This window comes from Emys orbicularis, chromosome 18, assembly GCF_028017835.1.
Source record: "Emys orbicularis isolate rEmyOrb1 chromosome 18, rEmyOrb1.hap1, whole genome shotgun sequence".
In the NCBI taxonomy this organism is placed as follows: Eukaryota; Metazoa; Chordata; order Testudines; family Emydidae; genus Emys; species Emys orbicularis.
The window spans coordinates 11,731,042-11,752,828 of NC_088700.1; the positions used below are offsets into that span (position 1 = coordinate 11,731,042).

Sequence of the window (21,787 nt, forward strand, 5' to 3'; positions counted from 1 at the left end):
GAATCACCCGGATCAGGATCTGTCATGCAGATGGAGAAAATAAACTTGCCCCATCTTGGTGGCTTAAAGTTATTGCAACCCAAGAGATACATTAACTGCCACCCACTGGAACCCTCATGAATGCTAAGAAATCTATCCCACATCACCCCATTGTCAGGCAGCCCCTCTGCCCCCCCCCCCCCATTTCAGGATCCTGTTCACAATGGTCCTTATCCAAGGCACACTGGAGTTAATGGAAAGACCCCCACTGCTTTCAGTGGACTTTGGATCCGGCCCCCAAACCCACACATGGACTTTTCCAGATTTCTCTCTGTCCCCTCCCATCCCCACTCCTGCTACACCACTTCCACTGGTGGTGCAAGCGCCTTCTCCTCTGCAACCCACTCGGATTGGAACAGCCTCTCTCCATCCCATGCTCTCGGTTTCATTTCCAAACTCAGATGCAAACCATTTCCCCCCTTGCCCAAGCCTTTGATTCTCTCTGACTATTATCGGTGATGTAATCCTGCAATTGTATTATTTACATCAACCCCGTAAAGAATTTTGGTGAATGTGTTTTGTAAGAAGGCTGTGACAACAAAAGGAAATTGCCCCGTCATGCTAATAAATTCAGGAATAGTTCCACAGGGTATACAGAAGCACAGATCTTTAGATACCTTACTTATATGATTTCATTGCAAGTAGATTATACTTTCCTAAAAAAAAAGTTAAAACAAAAACTTAGCTGTACAAAAAATTCTGTCCAGCAGAGCATCAGAATTTCTGGGCTGTGGATACAGGAGCACTGAGCCTATTTGAGCCTAGCTGCATCATGTAACACACACATCAGGCGTAGGACTTTAAAAATGCCTTTATTGCCTTCCCACCAGTGCAAAGAAGTGGGTCCCTTTTACTGATTCTTTTCCGGAGCTGTACATGGCCCAAATCATTCGATGACAAAATATGCCTCTTAAAAACATCAGGTTACACAGCCTTTCAGGTTATTGTTAAAATCCAACCCTGCTCTGTTGACTCAGCCTGCGAGATAGCTGGACACCGCATGCCCCGCATGGGGGTGGAAAAACAGCACTAATAACTCCAATCCAAAGCAATCAGACACACACAAATACAAGTTTGCAGTGTACAAGCGGCCAGGTCCACGTTTAAATACACTCTCCCTCATTGCACAGAAGGGGTGAAAAAAAAATCTACCTTTTGTGAGTGGTTAAAATTAGCCCCAGCTGTGTTCCAAACAGCCTTCCCTGTTCGAGGGTTTGTGTTGCGGTTTGTTTTCCCTCCCCTAAATATTGTGACTCTCCTCTTCCTTTTAACATTTAAGAGGAAACAAGTTTAATATTCATGGCTGTTAATAGAGGAGGCCCATTATGATTGGCTCATTGTTCTGGGCAATACACAATGCTGCTTGTATTTTCATGTGTATATTCCCAAAGTTCCTTCTTAGCGTTTAGTGAGGACTTTAATATTCATGGGTGTTAATAGAGAGGCCCCCAGTATATTGGGACATTGTTGGGAGGTGTACATATTGGTCTGACTCTGAATAGCCAGAGTTCCCTTTTCTTTTGCTCTGTTTTGCAGGGTTGATGGGCCAGGAGCAAATGGGCACTTTTTTTCCTCTCCCCCTTACAGAGAGAACATCTTTATTCCAGCCCCAGACTTTCTGGTTTCCCATTCAGAACCCTCCGAAATAATGTCAGGCAGAAGAAAAGTGGAGCAAATCAATCTTTCATGGTCTTTTTGAGACCAATTTGACATCCATGGACTCTTCTTTTCTTTCACAGCCTACAAGGGGATGGTCAGGAGCTGGACAAGGTTGGGGTCTGATGAGGGGAGACATGGAATCAAATGCAGCAAAGAAAGAAAAGAAAAGCAGAACAAGAAAAGATTGCGGGGAGAGGGTGATGGGGGAAAAATGAGGGTGAATGACAGTGCAAGAAAGGCGATTAGTGCCCAACAGCTGCTTTTTGGGGGGTGGGGAGAGGAGGGAGATTTCGCCCCTCTTTCAGCCCTTTGCATGAATAGGCTCCGAACAGAGCGGAGATTGATTTATAGTTATTGCAGTTGAACATTTATTGCTCTTAAAGAGTGGAGGGGAGAAAAGGGAGAAAAGGGGCATGAAAAGCTCCTTTCTGTAGTAAAGAGGGATCAAATGAAGACTGCTGAGATAATATACAGTGGCCAATGGGAATTTGATTTGCTTTAAAATTTAACTCTTTTGGGGCTGCAGCTGATGGACACATTTTGAAACATAACACTGGGAAACACTTTGATTTTTGTCTCGAGACAAAGCGCTGGGTTTGCCCCGTTTACTCCTCAATAGCTCTCGAATATCTCGTTAGTAGGGCATTCCCTACAATTACCGATTTATGAATGAGGGAGAGGGAAGCTGTTCCCTCTCCCCCCTCCCCCGCGTTTTTTGTTTTTTTGTGTAGGGGAAAAAACCAACAACCAACAATCCAAATGATATTGGATTAACTTTTCCATCCACTCCTCCCTTCCCAGAAACGGGGTAAAGGGAATATTCGTTTAACATTGACACGCTGTAACATTTCCAGACTCTCTGGATTTTTGTAAAAAACCCAAATGCCATCTCGGAGTTCATGTCTCCCCCTTGGTATATGGTGAATAAAAGAAAAGGCGCTTTTCAATATCCTTTCCCTTTGGAAGGCATTTTTAAAGGTGCAGATTCAAATGCTACCTAAAGCTTTCTGGAGGGACGTGTCAGAATAAGGAAGTAATTTGAGAAGGGGGAAAAAAACCCTTTAGGGGTTGAATTTGTGTTAGTACCGAGCGGATTTCTAATTTCTTTTACTAACACCGGCAAATCGATCCCCCGTGTCGTCTCTCTGCGCCCTCGGACAGAATGGAGCCCATTGTTAAATAGAGAGAAATACATTTTTACTAGTGATTGAAAGCTCCTTTCTCTTTTGAACTTTAGAAGAAAGTCTCTCGCATGGAAAGAAGATTCCCCCCCCCCCCTTCCTCTCCCTTAAACATCTGTTTGGAGAAATCCAGGCTCTAGGGCAGAGCTGATCCTTAAACCCCTTCCAAAGTCATTAAAAAGATATTAGTGCAACTGTGAAAAGTCCAGCACTGTTATTGATCAGGAGGGGAAAATAATTAAAAAAGATTTGGGATTTGCCAGAACTAATAATGTTGGGGGGGGGGGGAGGCTCCTGATAACCAAATGCTCGGTGTGCATTTAGTTCAAATGAAGTCTTTATGTGGCAGATCATTAACGCAGCTTTCCTCAGGAAACCTCCCCCTTTCTTCCAAATTCAGGTTTCTTTGGGGGCTGGGTACGCTGAGGCGAGCGCACCGGATAGGGCGCGGTCTCTCCTGGCCCCCCAGCACCTGGCTCCGAGTGGGGTCCGTGTATTTTGGTTTTAGTTCACTTGTGCAAAAGGCAAAATAAAAGCCGATCTACTTGAAAATCGGTTTAATTCAGATCCGCTTTCAGCTGCCTTTGATTCCCGCCCCCCGCCCTTTAAAATCAAATCTTAAAAGAGGGTGGGGGGAATGGTCCCTGTTGCAAAAAGTCGAACGGGCCCAAGTGTTACATTTTCCCTCCTGCCCTGGAAAGTCCCTACATGTGTCATTTATTAAGCATTCATGGGGCTTTTCTTTCGCGCTCGCTTGCAAGCTCACAAAGAGGCAAGCTGCTGTTTTGGGGGCTTTTCTGATGGAAAAAGGGCTCGGAGACCCCTAGAACAAAAGAAATCCTGCCAATGTTTTCAATAGCTTTAACTCAATGAGGAGTACATTCTGCAAAGCAAGGAAAGAAAAAAAAAGGGGGGGGGGAGAGAAACGGTGAATGCCCAGTGTTGTGGCTGAAAGGCAGAGGCTGAATTTAATGGGGAGATATGGGTTTATTTGTTGGGATCAAATTTAATTAGCTTAGTACAACCCTTGAAAGACAAAGCGGCCTCAATATGTATCCAATCCGAAGCTCATTTGGGAAGCGGAGCTCCTGGAAAAGTCAAAAGAGAAAAGGAGAAAGGAAGCAAAGCTCCCAGAAAAGAGCGAGTCTTCGGGGGCGAGGCAGGTGACTGGCACGCGCAAAACAAGGGACCCTTTTGGGCACAAGGCAGGATTCAAAAGGGGGCGAGGAAAATAGACTCTCCTCAGGTTTTACCTACTTCACATCTCGGAGGGGCCGAGGCTGAAAGGGCTGAATGGGGAGGAAGGGGGGGGGCGGCTCTAAAGCAAACAGAAGCGCTGGAGAGGCAGTTTTGTGGCTTTGGAGACAGCAGGCGGGTTGGTTATGGGAATGCGCCCAAATGTTACCTGCTCTAACAGCGCGGCCACAATAGCGGCGAGAAAGGGACGGGACAGGGGGACCCCCACACCCCCCATTAGCTAGCCGGGCTCAGACGCCCGGTGGGCGAGGAAAGCCCCGGGAGGGTGGGTGAAAACCGCGCGTCCCGGGCAGACCAGCCGGCTGCGCCGGGGAATCGGTGGCGGCGGTGCCCGGGTGCGCGCTAGCCACCGGCTGAGAGCCGGGGCGCTGGGCGAGCTGTTCACCCGAGCGAAGGCTAATAGGAACCCCCCACCCCCCTAGCCCTGGGAGTGGCAGGGAAAGGGCTGCAAACTGCCACAAGCAGCACGCCCAGAGTTCGCTGGGAGGAGGCAGATGTAGACCGGTATAAAATGGGCGGGCAGCCCTGTTATCGGGAGTGGTACTTTCAAAGGGGCCTACGGGAATTAGGTGCCCAAATCCCATCGAAAGTCAATGGAAGTGCAGCACCTAACTTCCTTAGGCTCCTTTGACAAGCACCTGTGCCTCACTCTTCGACACCCTCCCACAGCTAGAGGTATGATCTCTTACTGAAAGGGTGGAGAAAACCAGCAGGTGTCCAGTTTCCATTGCCATCGGTTGGAGCATGGAAGAGGATGGAATAGAGACTGTATTGGTAACAGAGCATGAAATCATAACATGTTACCAGACAGACATTTGCTATCCAGGATCCATGTACCAGTTAATGGCTCACAGGGAAAGAAATAGCTGACTGTACTTGATGAAAATAAAGGGGTCCCTGAGCCAGGATGCTAGGAAACTGGCCATATTTGAACACCATGGCACATTAATGGGGACTCTCATCCCCTTTAAGTTGACAAATGCACCAGCCGCTTTCCAACACCATATGGACAAAGGTTCGAGGGGGGTCTCCAGGCTGATCTGCTTCCCATTTTTAGATGACACGCTGGTGTGTGGCAAAGGCTTGACTGGAAGATGGTAGGAAAGTGCTTAAGAGATCGTAAGGCTGTGGGGTAAAATTCAGCCCTGGTAAGCATGAGAATCCACTAGCCAGTAAGTTCACTAGTACGTGAAAGGACAGCAAGCTGGACCCTTTAAGATATTGCCACCCCCTAACGTTTGAAGCAAAACAGATTAGAGGGAGGCTAGATGTACAAAGTGAATGGATTTCCTGGGATAGTACCGAGAGTTCATTAGGGAACGCTCTCATGTTGCTAAACCCCTTCCATGAACTTTTAAGGGATCTTATGGAGGAGGAGGAGAGGCAGAAGAGAAGGAAAGGACCTCTCCTACTAAACTCCTCAAAGGCTCCAGCAGGGGCTGGAAAGGCTAATTGATGGTTTCTCCTCTCCTTTGCCCCCCCCCCCCCCCAGGAGAGCCTCTCCCCACTCCTTTGCCAAAGGGCTAGGGGCGATATTTCATCAGCGGCAGGTGGATAACTCACTATGGGTCACAAATACTGATGAGAACTACCACCTGCCTCCAAGGAAGTTAAAATCCCAGCCTGTTCCCAAGCTGGCTATTGCTCAACACAGGGACCCCCCTCCACCCTTCAGCACCAAGTGCGGTGGCCGCCTCCTGGCGAAGCTAACCACCCCAGGGATCAACGGGTGACAGGGCCATCAGCTGCAGGGCCAAGGGAAGCCAATGTCATTGCAGGTGGTGTTGGACACCGAAGGCTGTTCAGGGGATATGGCCACAGGCCTGGTGACTGCAATACAAGCCCAGCAAGGGGGGAATAATGTGTGCTGAATCCTGGCTTTAGCCAGAGGCACAGGCCAGGTGCCCCTCACGTCACCCCGACCTCTCTTGTTAGCCAAAAGGGGCTGCAAAAGAGCACAGCATGGGGGTCCCACCTGGGAGGGCAGTAACAGAGCTGAAGAGGAGAAATCAATGGCTCCAGAGGGCACAGAGATGGCAGGAAACTCCTGATAGGAACATAGGGCAATGAAAAACTCCTGAATAGATGGGCAGGATCTGTACTGCCCCCCCCCCAGCACCACCCCCCAAAAAATTGGGCTCCCTGAACCATATAAATCATTGGTTTAACCAACACACCATGGGGGTATGGCTCACCTCGGGACTTGAGTCAGGATTTTGTTTGCCGCAAGTGAGTTTTTGGCTGCAAATGAAGAAAGAAATAGACGATAGATTATAGTCAGCAACAGCCATTCAAGAGATAAACAGAAGAGACCTAGGGTGAAAGTCTGGCCCCCTTGAAGTCAACGGGGCCAGGATTTTACCCCTCTTGCAGCTTCTCTGTCCTGATTATTAATGCCCAGCCCCTACCTTCCCCAACCTCCTGGATTAATGGAAAGCAATAAGGCTTGTCACTTACATATGCTCAGCACCCCTGCCCACCGGTCCCCTTTCCCCACCCTCTGTGTGTACCATGCACCAGCCACATACAGTAGATTTGGGTGTATGCTCCTCTGCTGCTAACTCAGCCTACTGTCTACCACCCACTGATACCCCTAGGGTGACTAGACAGCAAGTGTGAAAAATTGGGACGGGGGTGGGGGGGTAATAGGATCCTATATAAGACGAAGCCCCAAATATCGAGACTGTCCCTATAAAATCCGGACATCTGGTCACCCTATGTACACCCTTTCGCTACCCCCCCATTTACAATACAGCCTCCTTCTCCCTTTTAAGCTCGTCCCGGAACTGCCCAGGCAATGACTAAAATGGGGGCCTCATTGCGTTAGGAGCTGCCCCAAAGGGCCGACACCCCCACCCTAGTGCACGCGCTGTGCGCGCCCAGCTCCTTGTTCACCACTCGCCTACAGATGAGCCTCGAGAGGCAGCGTGGTCATGGCCAGGGCACTGAATTGGGCCTCGGGAGACCTGCGTCCTGTTCCCAACTGTGACCCTCTGGCTTTTTCTCCTCCATCCCTTTGCCTGGTTTATCGATCTGGAGTGCAAGCTCTTTGGGGCCTGGACTGTCTCTTATATGCATGTATCGCACCTAGCACAATAGGGCCCTGGGCTTGATCAGGGCCTCTAGATGGGCCCGTAATACAAATAATAATAAGCACAGAACCCATTTCCAGCCATCCTGTCATATGCCAGTTTCTTACACTCTCTCTGCTGTATTCCTAGCTCTCCGGCTTCCTTCGGGGCACGCCCGGTTCGACACGACTCCACTGGCGTTCATTGCTGCCAGCGTCTAGGAATAAACAAGAGGGCTGCTCCTTGTGCCACCCTCCCACTCCCAAACCTGCTGCCTCTCCCCCTCTTTGTCTGCCACGTGGCCCAGCCTGAGGGAGGCCTGCAAGCTCTCTCTTCCACTCCCAAGGACCTTTTGTGACCTCAAAAGAAATAAGACTGAAAAAAAAAAAAAAAGGGCTAAAGTGTCACCTTTTGGAACCAATTCAAGTAAAATTTAAAAAAAAATCCAAACCAACATTTTGCTTTTGTGTGACTGTTCTTGTCTCGGAAGTTTAGAAAGACGACACAAAAGGGGCTTTGAGATGGCACCTGCGTAGCGCCAGCCTCCCCATCCTCTGATATAGGCACCGCTTAGATATTTAAAGCAGTTGTTTTGTTTTTGAAGTCTTGACACTCTTGGCTATAAACACACGTGGGCACCTCCATATCCAACCAGCCTGATTGTACCATTTCCGAAGGGAGCCGCAGGCATTATTTGCCTCCAGTTCTCTCTGCAGGGGTCCACGTAGCCAAAGAGATGCTGGAGCTCTTGCTCACTCTTGCTAAGTAGTGTTTCCAGGATTATTTTGGCAAAGGGGCAGGGTGCACACAAAGGCAAAAGGAGGAGGGTAAAAAAGCCTCAGTCTATTTCCTGCCCACCCTTTGCAAAGCTCCGTCAGTTTTGAAATGAAACGTGATTGTGTTAGCTCGGAAAGGTAACTTCTTTGCTGCCCGGCGGTTGTTTTTCTGGGGCCGGCAGCTCGGGTGACTCTCTCTGCACAGCAGCCGTAATGACCAATTGCAAGGAGCAGTGAGCTGAGATTGTGCACGCTGCCTGGAATGACTAAGGCAGTGAGCTGTCTTTACGGCCCACACTCTGGGCTGTTTCAAGGCAGGTGGATTTGAGGGAGCAGATGAGACACATTTAATACGTGGTCCTAAGAACACATTCCTGCAGAGCTTGCTGGGGAGTGACTACCATAAAAAGACCTTTTCAAGCCCCCCTACATTGGCCCGGAAAAGGGCTAGACCAGGGCCTATGAAACCGAAAGCAGGGCCGGAAAGAAGCAGAGAGTTCGGAATAGGGAGTGACTCGTTGGGGTTTAGACATCGAAAACATTCAGCGACATGAACAAGACAGCTTGACTGGCACTTGAATGATCCCAGGCAGCTACATCAGTGAGCTAATGAGAGCCCCAGGCCAGCATGCTGGGGTTCCGTCTTAAACCCCACTTAATCGCTCTGGTCTTCATGTGCTTTTATCCCATGGGAGATTCTGCAGGGCCCAGTGATTAGAGACCAAACAGGAACAGGACAGATCAAAGGGTGCAGATCGCAAAGGGGAAATTTGGACACATGGTGGCCAATCTGTTGCCATCCTCCAGAATCTTCTGCAGAAAACAGGCCCCACGCAGTGGGCTACATTCAGAGCTGGAGCAATGGGTGCCCGCACCAGTGGAACTCTCTGGGCCAGGGTCATACAGTTACACACCACATGTGAGCAGGTTCGAAAGCTGGTGTAAATGGGAACGTGGTGTAACTTGCACCAGTTCAGCAGTCAGCAGACATGCAAAAGGCGTCCAAACCCTCTGCCCAAAGGATCCTGTCGTGGGTTTGCAGATGTAGCAGCCGGTTATACCAATTATACACAGGTCACCCGTCCCCAAGGAGCGTGCTCCTGCATCCACAAGCTAGGCAGCTGTACAATAGTTTAGGACAGGAAGTGACCAATTCTTCTCCCAGCTAAACCCATAGGGGAGGCCAGACTTGGACCAGTGATGCCAGTGCAAATTCACGGAAGACAGTGAGGTATTTCAAGCAAGTGTAGATCAGAGGCAGATGAGCAGAGTTTGTTCCCTAGAGGAAGTAGGAGAGAGAAAAAGTGTGTGTGTTGGGGGATGGGGGGGAAGAATCTGCTTCATCTTACACTCTCCTATTACCTGCCTTCTTGCAACTTCCCCCACCTGCCCTACAACCCCTTTGCACATCCAGCTGAACGCCAGAGTGGTGCAAATTACCCTGATTTTGCCTTTTGCAACTGACACGTGACTATGTCTAGAGCCAAATCCAGCCTCCCGGGATTACAGCGAGAGATCTAGAAAGGCCAGGAAATCCTGCCCCGCCCCATCCCCTGGGTGCAGGCAGCCACGTGGTAATAAAACCAAGTGGGACAATCCTGCTCTCATATCAGTGTAAATCCAGAGTGACTCCAAAGACTGCAGTCGAATGACTCTGGATTTACATGGCAGAATCCAGCCCAGAACTAGATCTACACCTGCTTGAAATAACCGTGATCCCATCAGCTCAAGCCTGGTTCGTGTTCGCATGGGGCAAGCGCGGGTTCTGTACAGGGCGATGTGAGACGCAGTAAGTGGCGCTCTCCGATCTCAATCTGTGCTGGTCCTGGCGTGGGCTGGAGGGGCACTGTGGCTGCCTCTCAAGGGAGCACTCTTCTCTCCGAGTCGGTACGGACCCCCAAAGCCCCAGCAGGCTGTTAGAACGGATGTGGTGTAGGGAGCAGTGTGGGAGATTCACGGGTGGGGGGCGTTCCTTCTCTCTGGGCCAGTGCTGACCTCACGGCCCATGTGCGAACTAGGGGCACTGTGCTTCTGGAGCTGCTCTCATTTTGGGGCCTTACAGAAAGCTGAGCTCCTGGCCACCTGTGGTCATTTATGGGGCAGTTCTCACCTGGGCAGGGGTGGAAAATCTGAACTCCTGGGGAAATCTTAACCTTGGCCTTCTGCTGCCGTAACACCCTCCTGGGAAAGGAATTCTTCACTTCCTGTCCTAAACGGCTATGCGGCTGCGGTGCTCCTTGGGGACAGGTGACCTAATGTGTAGATCAGGTGGGTATGTTTGCAAGCCTCCTTCGGGCTGAATAAGCATCCAAGAATTCTTGGGCATCAATAGCAAATGGGCCCGCAGCCTGGCCCCTAGGGGAGGAAGCAGAGGGAGGGCTTCCCATGCTGCGCACTCTGTGTAACGGGGAGCAACATTTCCCATCAGCTTTGATGCAGCAACGATCACACAGCCTCACTTGTTACGAACAACTGAGCGGAACGCTGTCCTTCAATGGCTTTGCAATCAAACCGCTGGGTGTCCTGAGGCCTGGGAGGATAGAGGAGGGGCCCTTTCTCCTGCCCCCCTCCCTCCCTCCTCAGGGTCACGGTACACTGAGCAAGATGAGTCTCAGGGCTTGGGTGCCTCTAAGACCAGGGATTGTCCGTTCCTGGTAAAAAGTTGTAGCCAATCACTGCAACTACACAGCGCTACAGAGGAACAAACCACTGCATGCAGCTGCGTTGTTGCACCCAACAGAGCTCTGTAAGGAGGAGACCAAAAAGACGGCAAGGGAGCGAGCGAGCGTGTATACGTACCAGACCATCAGTCATTACATATTATAGTTGTTACCTGAATAGCGCTGCAAAGAGAAGATCAACATCGAACAGATTTAAAGAGAAACCCCTGGTCACACACTGCACAGAGCCACTCACCTCAGCCCTTCAGGACAAATCCAGGACAGGTGGCTGGCCTGGCCATCAAAAGTCACTCTGATCCAATGGCTCAGCCGGGGCCTGCGAGAGAGGAATTTGGTGGCCTGCGCACCGCTCTCCAGGGACTACGGTTGTCAAGTCTTGCAATATTTGGAGTTTTGCTTAAAACGTCAGCTCCTGGAGTGGAGAAAAGCGTGAGAGTGGGGCCTGAGCAATTCTCTCCGAAACTAGGAGACAAAACGAGAACCTGACATCTGTCATTTAAAAAAAAAAATCTTGTGGGTTTTTAAAACAGTTTCATGGGGCTCTCGTGGCTTTTGGATGCTCAGGGTTGGGGAGACTGCCTCAAGTAGAACTAATTGGCCCCTTTGTTGGTAATATCAGAAAAGGCCAGGACTGGATAGGCCATGGAGACTGGACTCCCCTGCGGGGGAGGCACCTTGTATAAGATGGGAAGCATGCCATGCCCCTGCCCACCCTGTGCACTCTCCAGCTCCAATCTGGCCTATTTCACCAGTGCTCAAACACACTCTGTTTCAGCCACACGTGTGAAATGCACATGGGTGAAATGGGACACAAACCAGACAGCATTAAGTCAAAGGACGGATCCTTACCACCATGCAGACCTCGGGACAGGCAGGGGGTATCCAGCGGGCCAGGGGCCTGACACCTACCATCTTGAAGGCAGCAGGGACCATCTCTAATATTTTTTGGAATCCTTTTGATGGCAAGGGAAATCTCTCATCCCCAGGGGGAGGCTGTGGAGATATTCAGGGCCAAATCCCGATGTCCTTACGACAGTCTCCCACATGTTGGCTTCATCTCCATTCTTCTCCCGTGACCCTGTACACAGGGAGAACGTGATCTAATGCAATGAGTCCCTGGGAACGCCACCCTGTCTAAAGAGTCTTTACCCACACAGGGCTGGGAAGCAAACACCTGGGGGCCATGTTGGAGCAAACCACCTCGGAGGGAGGAAAAAACATACAGAGGGTTGTGGTGACTGCTCCATCACTGGCAGTTTTCCTAAGAGAGGCGCTGTGGTTCAACGAGGGGTTAATTCAGGGAAGGCCTATGGCCGGCCATGTGGCTCAGACTAGATGATCACAGTGGTCCCTTCTGGCCGTAGGAGCTACGATTCAATGAACAGCAGTGGACTCAGGCCAAACGGTAGAGAGCCAGTCAGTCCATTCTGCTGAACACTGAATTCCACCAGAGGGACTGAACCCATGGAAGTAAATGACCAATGGGATGAGATGGAACCTCACTTTCCTGGTGGGTCTAGTGGAATTGTCTCCCTCCCAGTCCTTTCTGGGCCTTAAATGGGGAGAGAGTTTGAAGCGCTCCGATTGCTTGAATGAGTAGCTCTCTCCATATCCCATAGTTAAATGCTCCCAGAGGGGGAAAAACCATGGGACTCCAGCTAGAAACTGGAGGAGAGAAGTTTAAAAATCTCCTCTGACAAGAGACTTCTCCATGTGAAAACTGGTCAGTGAAAAAACTAGGGTGGGGAGTGAGTTAAAGGGGAGATTAGAAATGAAGGACGCTAGCATGGATGAAGGGAGAGTTAGGACCGGAGGGGCGGCGGGGGGGTGGGGGGGGAGAAGACAGGTTGGCTTTGGAGAAAGGGGGAAGTGGTCTTGGCTGCAGAATTCAAGTTTCCCTATCCCCCTCCCCTCCCCTCCGATAGGGAGCTAAGAAAGGAGAGCAGCTCGCCTCCTTGGAATGGAGAAGGGAAAGATGGGAAGAAAGAACAAGACGAGAGAGAAGGGGAACCAGATTATCCTTTGTTATCCTGGTGCAAATCCAGAGTGATGCCACTCCCATGGCTGGAATAATTCCGGATTTACACCAGCTGCTCAGAGCTGAATGTAGCTGACTTTCCAATGCAGCAGCTTACCAGAGACCATTAACTTCAAGGCTCTCTGCGCACCAAAACCTTCAGAACTGGCGAGGTGCCTTGAAACACACAGCAAGCCTAGGAGTCTGGCCTGCCCTGCCTGTCCTCAGTGGGTGTTCCCCATAGGCATGCATCAGTTCTCGTAGCATTAACGGGTAGCCGTGCCTCCCTCCGCATGGGCTGTCCTTGACGGTCTCACAGCAGAACAGGGAATTGCCAGCCCTTCAGTCATCCTTACCACATTCATTACGCTAGGTCACCCTCAAGCTGCACCTGTGAGCAAAATGAGCTGGACTGGACTTCGGCAAAACACAGAGGAAGCCCGTTTCTAACATGGCAACGGACAAAGAACATGGAGTTCAGTGTCCGAGTGCCAGTTCTTCAATGACTGAGAGCCTGGCCATCACCTGGGATGTTATCTGGGTACTGTCTCCCGGGGGAAAGCCCATCCCTTGGGACAGTGATCTGACCACACCCTTCCCTGGGCCCCGAGAGACAGACTGCAGAGGACCCCAGGTGTCCTTCCCATCGATGGGCGTTAACGTGATGGTGCTGCCCCTAAGTGCGCGGCGTTTTCAGCAGCCGGACACTGAAGTAGCTTTGAGAGGGCTCCACAGTGAGACTGGCCGAGCAGCTCGGCTAGCCGTCATCCCCTCAATAACCACCCACAGGAGACTGTTCTACTACTCGAGGTCAGAGGGGTTTGAGTCCACGAGCGCCCACATCCAAAGTACTTGCTCAGCTATCCAGACTGGCTGATGTTGCCTTGTACGTCCCAACCCCTCCCTGCCAGACCGACTTGAGACAGAGCCCTGGGGAGAGCCCGCAGGGCCGGGGGGGAAGGGGGAGGCTGGACCCTTCAGCCTTATCTGCTGACAGGTGACCTCCTAATGATGCCGAGTAAAAGGAGCCATTATGAGCCCTCCTGCCGCTCCCTCCCCATTGTTACCCCCTTTCTCTATAAAACAAATAGAGCGACGGCCTCTGCCAGCCTGTTGTAATGACTCTGCTGCGGAGAAGTTTAATATTCCCCCATGAATAGCCCATACAAGGATTCCTGCAGCTCCGCGTGAATTCTGCGGGGCAGGGCAGACAAGTGAGTGACAGGTGGGACAATAGGAAGGGACTGACTAATCCTGGCCTGGCTGGAGTGCAGGTGCCTTCGCCCCCAAGGGATTAAAGAGCGAGCAAGGCAGACAATCCAAAGATCAGAGGCTTCTTTCGAACGGCCTTGAAATAGGATTTCCTTAAATGATAAGGGCAGGGGTGGAAAGATAATCTAGTGGGGGAAACTGTTACTAGCCGGACAAATGCATATAGTACCTGTTGCCTTCTGACGTACCCCAACTCTTCCCAAAAGAGAGCAAGACCAGAGAATTGCAATTGCTTAGCATGAAGCGGCGTCCTTCGTAGGTTTGGCATTTCTTTGCTCTTAGAGCCCAGCAGCAGCTGGAGGCCAGGGTTGGGTTATTACAGTGTGGGAGCTGGCGTTTTGTGGCACCTAAGAATTAATGTATTTATAGATTCATAGGACTTTAGGGCCCGAAGGGACCATCGGGATCTCCTAGTCTGATCTCCTGCACATGGCAGGCCACAAAACCTGACCCCGCCCGCCATAACAGACCCTAACCTCTGGTTAAGTTACTAAAGTCTTCAAATCATGGTTTAAAGTTCACGTTACAGAGAATCCACCATTTACACTAGTTTAAACCTACAAGTGACTCGTGCCCCATGCTGCAGAGGAAGGTGAAACGACCCCAGGTCTCTGCCAATCTGACCTGGGGGAAAATTCCTTCTTGACCCCAAAGCAGAGACTAGAGCCATGGCCACTAACTCATCCTTCTCTTAGTGCTCACTACACCCCTGCAAGGTGTGGCTAGTCATTATCGCCTTTTTACTGCTGGGAGGATGGTGGTACAGGGAGATTATGTACTTTTAAACACATCTGCATGTGCTCATAACTTTCTTTCTAAGCCTATGTTTTCCGGTGCTTGGTTTTTACCCAGAAGAGAATTTTGGTGAAAAGTTGGAGCAAATTCCCTTTGGCAGACTGAGTTCGGAGAGCATGGAAAATTTAGGGGCTGAAGGAAAAGCATAGGCGGCCTTTTCTTGCACACAAATCTTGAGAACACCTGGGCTTTACCCTATGACATGATCAGGTTGGCTAAGCCTCTGAAAACTAGGCTCGGCATTAAAAAAAAAAAACCTCCATACAAAACCAAAATTGTGATCAGTCAAGTGAAATCATTCAAATCAGGAAATATGAAAGTTGATGTTTAACTCAATTCCATAATCTCCTCACATGCAGGAGTTACATGATCAGTCTGTTTTCTACAGCCCTAGATACACACAGCCCTAGATACATACAGCACTTTATAGTATTTTCATCTCAGTACATATAAACCATTGCTATGGGACGTACACAATCATTTTAGCACCACACTAGAGAAGCAGCCCAGTAAGAGAGCCAGGGAACTTTGTGTTGTCATAAACATGCAGTTATTGAAAGAGTTCATCAACCCACTTATGCTTCACTGATACAGCTTATTGTAAACACTGTTATTCTAATGCAATGAAATATTTAGTATTTGGGGGATAAAACATACCTGCTTATGGAAAAAGACAATCAACTTTTCATTTTAACTTGCACGGTTAGAAATAGGTTTCATTTTCAAGTCATGCAAAATTAAATAAACTATTTTTAAATAGCGGAGAGTACACCCAAATAGATTTGCATGGTACTATCCTCTGTATATAGAGCACAATTCAGAAGACCAATTGGGTAATCATTAACCTAGCAAGACATTTTAGCAAAGTTATACAAGATTATTTCTCTAAGAGTTTGCAGAAAGATTGCAATAAGTTTTCATTTAAAAATGTACCGGTACTCCAAGAAAAAGTAAAATAGGATACAGACAGCTTAATACACATAGCTTGCAAATTAGTACTGGAGAGTAAACTGAACTAATGAAAAGGTCTGTCACTAAAGCTATATTATTATGGGAGTTGATTTAGTGGAAGAATGAAAATACACATTAAAAAGATGCTACACATCTATCTGTATCCAAAGTTGTAGGCAAGTGTGTTTGAGAGGAGGTCTGAGAGCATTTAAAGACTGATTGTGAGACCATGAACACAAAAAGGCAGAAGTAAAGCTCAAGTTAAACTTTGCTGCCTGAATTTTCACGTCCTAATGAGGTCACCTCAGAAGGCCACAACTTCAATTTCTTTTTAAAACGATTAGTTAGAAATCCCAGCTCCTGATGCAGCACCTTCAAAATAGTATTTTCTGAAATTAAAAATATTAAGTGTTTTCATAAGGGTTTTTCTGCTCTTTCTGGCAGTGTCTTTTTGGCAATGGAGAAAAATGACTGACAACAGGGGAAGCCAACTCTACCTAGAGTGCTGAAAAATGCAAACCCACTGAAAAAGCAGCATGACCCCCCCTCTAATCTTTCCGTTCCAGCTACCGCAGGTGTTGCGTGTACCTGAAGCAGGCACAGAGTTTTCACAGAGAGATGTGATTTTCAAGTGGAAGCTGTCTCTAACTTTGCATTAATGTATTGTTTGCATGGAACACTTCCCCTCACCCCAGTCCCTCCCTCAGCTGCCTTAGTTTCCCTGTCCCTTTACTTTCGTCCTCCTCCCCACTTTTAGTCCAACTAGTCCCCCCCCCCTGTTCAGCACCAACAGCCACCTGCCCCTGCAAAGAAAAAAAACCCCAAACAATCCCGCCACCTGGTAAAGCTTTAATATAAAGAACGTTTACAAACCCAGGGCCTGCTTGCCAGAGCTACTGCAGCTCCCAGAGACTTTGAATGAAGCTGTAGGTGCTCAGCTCTTCAAATCAGGCCCCACTCATCACTTGTGCCAGTCCCCCCCCTTCTCTTTTGTCACTCCCCATGTTGTAGACTGTCGGGCAACAACAGCCTCTGGCACCCGGTGTACGTACGCGCACACACACAACCCTCAAGGGCAGCCAATGGCTAGTGAACTACAGTGGGCAATTCCAGTCCGGAAAGCATCTTGCATTTGTCACCCATCACAGCCCTTTGATCCTAGGAGTTAAAGAAAGGGGGAATAAAGAGGAAGGATGGAGCCACTGGTGGGTCACAGTTTTAAGCAGTCTCATGGCCAGAGCACCGCCCTGGGGATAAAACCCAGGTTCTAGCTCCAACTCTCCCCCCGTCCTTAGCCAAGGGGTTTAACCCACACAGGCCTAGCTGGGTTGTTTAGGGTTCGCCTGCAAAGCAGATGCAGCTCCCCACGTTTGGAAGGGCAGATTATGTAGGATCCCTTCAGACCACTATTGGTTCCACCTCCACAGCCCAGAAAAAGATCCTAAAGAACAAGCCAAAGCCCGACACCCATGTCCTCAACTCCTCATGCCAAGCACAAGATCCAAACAGTTCCTTCAACCACCAACCCCTTAGAGCCACAGCAGTCACCTTAACCCCTCTCCTGGCACAGAGCAACCCAGAGAGCGCACTGGCTGGGCCAGACCAAAGTTCCATGGAGTCAGCATCCCCAAGGCTTTAAGCTGCCCGTCCCCACCGGAAAGGTGGTTACATAGGGTGAAACACCCATGAGAGGTCACGGGAAGAAGGGCAAGAACTCAGGAGATGGCATTGAGGTAGCAGACAAAGACGGCACCAACTGCATGAACATTTGAAGAGTTCTAGTACAACAGGAAGCCCACATGGAAGTTACTGCAGGTTCTATGTCAATCACCTCTGCATTGGGTTTCACACTGATCTGTTTCATTCTCATGAGATTTTGTAGCAACAAGGCCTGAATGCCTGGGAGAAGTCGGATGGATATTTGAGACTTGGCCTTCCATGCCTCACCCAGTGCCATATGGGATCATGGGAGAAATTCATTCTGCTAAAATCAGCAGCAGTGAAACAGTTTAAACGGACCTTTAAATCTTCTCTAGGTGTCCAAGTTAACTTCCGTTGAGATGGAGGGGGCAATTCACGCATGTGCTCTAAAGTCCAGAGGCTGGAGCGTCAAGAAGAAAGCACTGCCTCAGTTCACACGTCCTGGTTTCCAAGTTCTTTGCAAGCATAAGAAGACAAACTTTAAAATTAAAGACAAAAGCTTCATTGTGAAGCACCTTCCAGCAGATTCTGCAACCACAGAACCCTGCGCTATATACAAAGATTGAGCCTCGAGAAAAGAATTGGATGAAGGATTGGAGCAGCATTTGCTGTAGGGTTTTTGCTGCCCTAGGCAAAGCGTATGCCTCTTCTAGACTCCTGGGTCTGATTGGCAAGGGTGCTGAGCACCCCCAATTCCCACTGAAAACTAAACTCTAGACTTTTCTGGCTGCCCTACCCAACTGCCTGCATCTGTAGGGCTGATACTGAGCAGGAGAAACTCCAATTTATGACCAAACACGTTAAATTGCTCCTGCACTAAGCGTCCCTTTCACTGATGACCATGCAGCAATAATGGAAGACAACTGCTGCACTTGGTAACATTTCAAGCACTTTAGCCTTCCAGGACACCAGACTGCTGATGAAAAACCAGCTTTGCAGGCGCCATCTTAATGACAGGCCGAATTTCAAAGGCTTGCAAACTATTTCTCTTGCTGCCCCACCCCCTCAATCAAAGGTTGCATCAGAAGGATAGATTTCCATAATTTATAGTATGGGTATTTCACTGGGGAGACTCACTAATCTGTACTTACAGATACATTTAAGAAAATGCATCCTCCCACAATCCTGTGCCATTTATGACTCTTGGCACAATCCGCAATACTCAGTCTTCAATTAATGGACACCTTAGGGTTCATTATCACACAATTGCTCCCTGTGAACCATGCCAAATGCTGTTTTGGCACAGAGCTTGGAAGATGAATTAGAAGGAAGTCTTCTCGGTAATGCCCTCTCCCCAATTCCCATTCCCATCATCAGTGTTTATGCCCTCCTCCTGCAGTTCCCCCCCCCTCCTCTTTCCAAGTGGCTTTTACTATTCCATCTTTCAACGTCTCTCTTGATTCTCTGGAGGTGTATTTAAAGATGCTATAGTCTCTTTTCTTCCGGCTCTCTACACGCCTCCGAGTCACTGCTTTACAGATGGGATCTCTTTTTACCCCCCCCCCCCAACCCTCGCCAACTCTGCTACAGATGCCTGGGTGTTTGAGAAGGCAGTAGGGTGGACAAAGCTTTATTTAAGTTGTGGGGCATGAACCTCACATAAAAAAGGGATTTCTCGCAAGTGATTCAGCCCAGTCTGGGTTGGTTGCAGCCAGAGAAAGTTTCCCTGTCCACGTGATTCCTGAGAGGGAAGAAGAGGTTGTTCAATGGTTAACGTACATTGCTATCCCATAATATCCATTATTTCCCAGGGACTCAAACTCCTTTTCGTAAGGGAGGATGGCATTGCTCCAATGACCTGGTGCCGAGTAGCGACACTATCAGGAGCACAAGCGTAAGCTAAAATATTCCACTTCCTAACACTGAGGACAACGTTTTGGGAGAAGAGCAACAAGTTCAGGAGATTATAAAACCAAGCTCTGCTAATGCATTAACAAGCAATAACAGTGTTTATGCAGGTGTAGACAAACCTTCTGGATCATTCCTGTTTATAGAAAACTTCCCTTTATTAAATAGATCTCTCTGGCCATACGCATTTACATTTAGAATACCTTATTGTGGAACTCCTTCGTGCCCCTTATTTCAAAAGACACATCCATGTGACATTAAGAGTTTGACTGGAATTAAGGCTCTCAAGTCAACGTAATGGTGTTATCCAAAACCATTAACATGAAATTATTTGGAGCTAAGTTGATGCGATCCGCGCCAGGTATGCAGGCCAAGATGGAGCTTGTTGAGGTAAAAGCAGTTAGCTCATGCTCACTATAGTTACTTTCAGAGGAGAGTGAGCAAACTGAGTAAAGCAGACTAAAAATACTTCACCCACAAGACATCTTGTGGAAATTTTATTATATAGAGTGTAAAATGCAACTGTCAGTCAAATAAAAAGAACACTTTTTTAACATCATGCTCAACATTATCCAATGGTGTTTCTTTATAGTTAGACATTTCAAGCATTATAAGGAAAAAATAAGGAAAGAACCCAAGAACAGTAACTTCAGTACATTTCAAAACGGAATGTCCCGCAGGTCAATTAAAAATGCAAGAAAAAATAGCTTCAATTCCGTTTTTTCCTTTAAAAATACACTGTTATCTGTACAAGAAACACTACAGTAAACATTGGAAATCATATTATCCCTTTTATTAAATCAAAATTATTTAGCGCATACTGTGGTTAATACTAGATTCATTTATTTCTCTAGGTAATTTGACAAATATTAGATAAGAAAATATTTAAAAAGAAAAATGAAAAAAGCAAAAAACACCCTGGAATTAAAAAATAGTTACTACTTTTTATATGGTTTAATGTTCCACAGTGTTTGTTAAAGGTACTAATAGCAGATTCATTTTAATATTAAAAATAACAGTATTTATATTTCTGAGAGCATAGAGGAAGGGTTTTTTTTGTTTTTTTTTTTAAACAAGCTTGGAGGTCTTAGATACATAAATGCAACCAGCAATGGAGACATGAAAAAATGTATTGCTAAAAAAATTAACACATTTTTATATTACCCTTTAGAACTCTAGAAATTATACAAACCCTACAAAATACCTCCCCCCCCACTTGCCTGACAGCAAAACAGTAAGTGTCTCAATACAGAATTCACATAATTAATTAATTACAATACATACCATAGTTCAGTTTTTTAAAAAATGCAATAAAATCAAAAAGACAGCCAAGGTACAAGAAATTAGAAGTAAAACATTTAATGAATTTACATATTTAAGAATATTTAAATACTGTTTAAAATTTTTTTTTTTTTTAGGATTTGTTACATACCACCTAAGACTTCCAAGCCACTCTTTCTGTTGCAACAGAAAAGATTGAAAACTAAAAAGAAAAAAGAAAAAACCACACAAAAAACCACATGTTGAAATGTCACAGCTCTGGGGTGCGTTTTGGTGCCTGTAATTCTCTGGCTTCTTTCCAAAAAGAATCCCGGAGTTTTTACAAATTTGGAAACAAAAAATTACCAGCATGTCCATAAGTTTAGTACATTACTAATTGTTCCTGATTCTTAGAAAAGTTCAGTTTAGATTATCCTACAACTAGTGTTTCACAAACAAACAGAAAAGTCTTCATCAAAATGTTGCAAATCTAGAAACCTCTGTTACAAAAAGGTTTTCTTCCACAATGATTCCAAGAAAAAAATTTGCCACAAGGACATTGTTCTACTGCTCCTGCATAGAAAGAGAAAGAAACAAAGTCAATTTAGGCCTACACTTAAAACTTACATTGACAGCTTTGCCAGGCAAGGCTGACACCCCAACCCCACCCCCCAGGACCAACATAGCTATGTCAGCAAAACCTGAGCATAGATGCAGCTATGCCTATAGACGAGTGCTTCCGTTGGCATAACTACTGTTGTTCAGGGAGTTAGTTCCACCACTGACAGAAAAAGTCCTGTCAGCATACTCAGTCTACACTGGGGGTTTACGCCAAGCTAGGCTCTGTAGTGTAGACACAGCCTTACTCAGCAGCAAATTCTAAAGTGATCTCCAGAAAACGCCTGCCCACCACATTTCCCATTCTAACAAATGAGGATATGTACCACACAGGGATACCTGAGAAGTAAGTCTCTGCAAGAACTCAGCCATAATACCTCTTATCCCTGAGCTTTCTTCCTGAGAGTCCATGCCCCTCAAAGAACTTTATTTCTTTCTCCACAGGCCCAGACTTTTCAATAGAAGACATGAAGGGGACTCCCTTTAGTACATCATCTAGATCAGCCAGAAGGTAGTTATTTAATTACACTAAATATTCCCTCCCACCGCATTTCCAGCAAGTCTGGAACCAGAGTGAGTATGCAGAACAGTGGGCTGCACCATCAGTAATTTTATGGCCAAACGTTTGTCTCTCTAGGAATTTGAGTTTCAGTGCTGATGA

General features: G+C 47.6%; 1 protein-coding gene across 3 annotated transcripts in view; it reads right to left on the bottom strand.

Annotated features, from left to right (window-relative positions):
• Positions 1 to 19,710: 19,710 nt before the first annotated feature.
• Positions 19,711 to 21,787, bottom strand: part of FUBP3 (far upstream element binding protein 3) — a 57,708-nt gene continuing 55,631 nt past the window's right edge. For all 3 annotated transcript variants that reach the window (XM_065418602.1, XM_065418600.1, XM_065418601.1), the window contains one exon: positions 19,711 to 21,081. In XM_065418602.1, the coding sequence (XP_065274674.1) occupies positions 21,073 to 21,081 (9 nt within the window). In that variant the 3' untranslated portion in view covers positions 19,711 to 21,072. The remainder of the gene's footprint in view (positions 21,082 to 21,787) is intronic.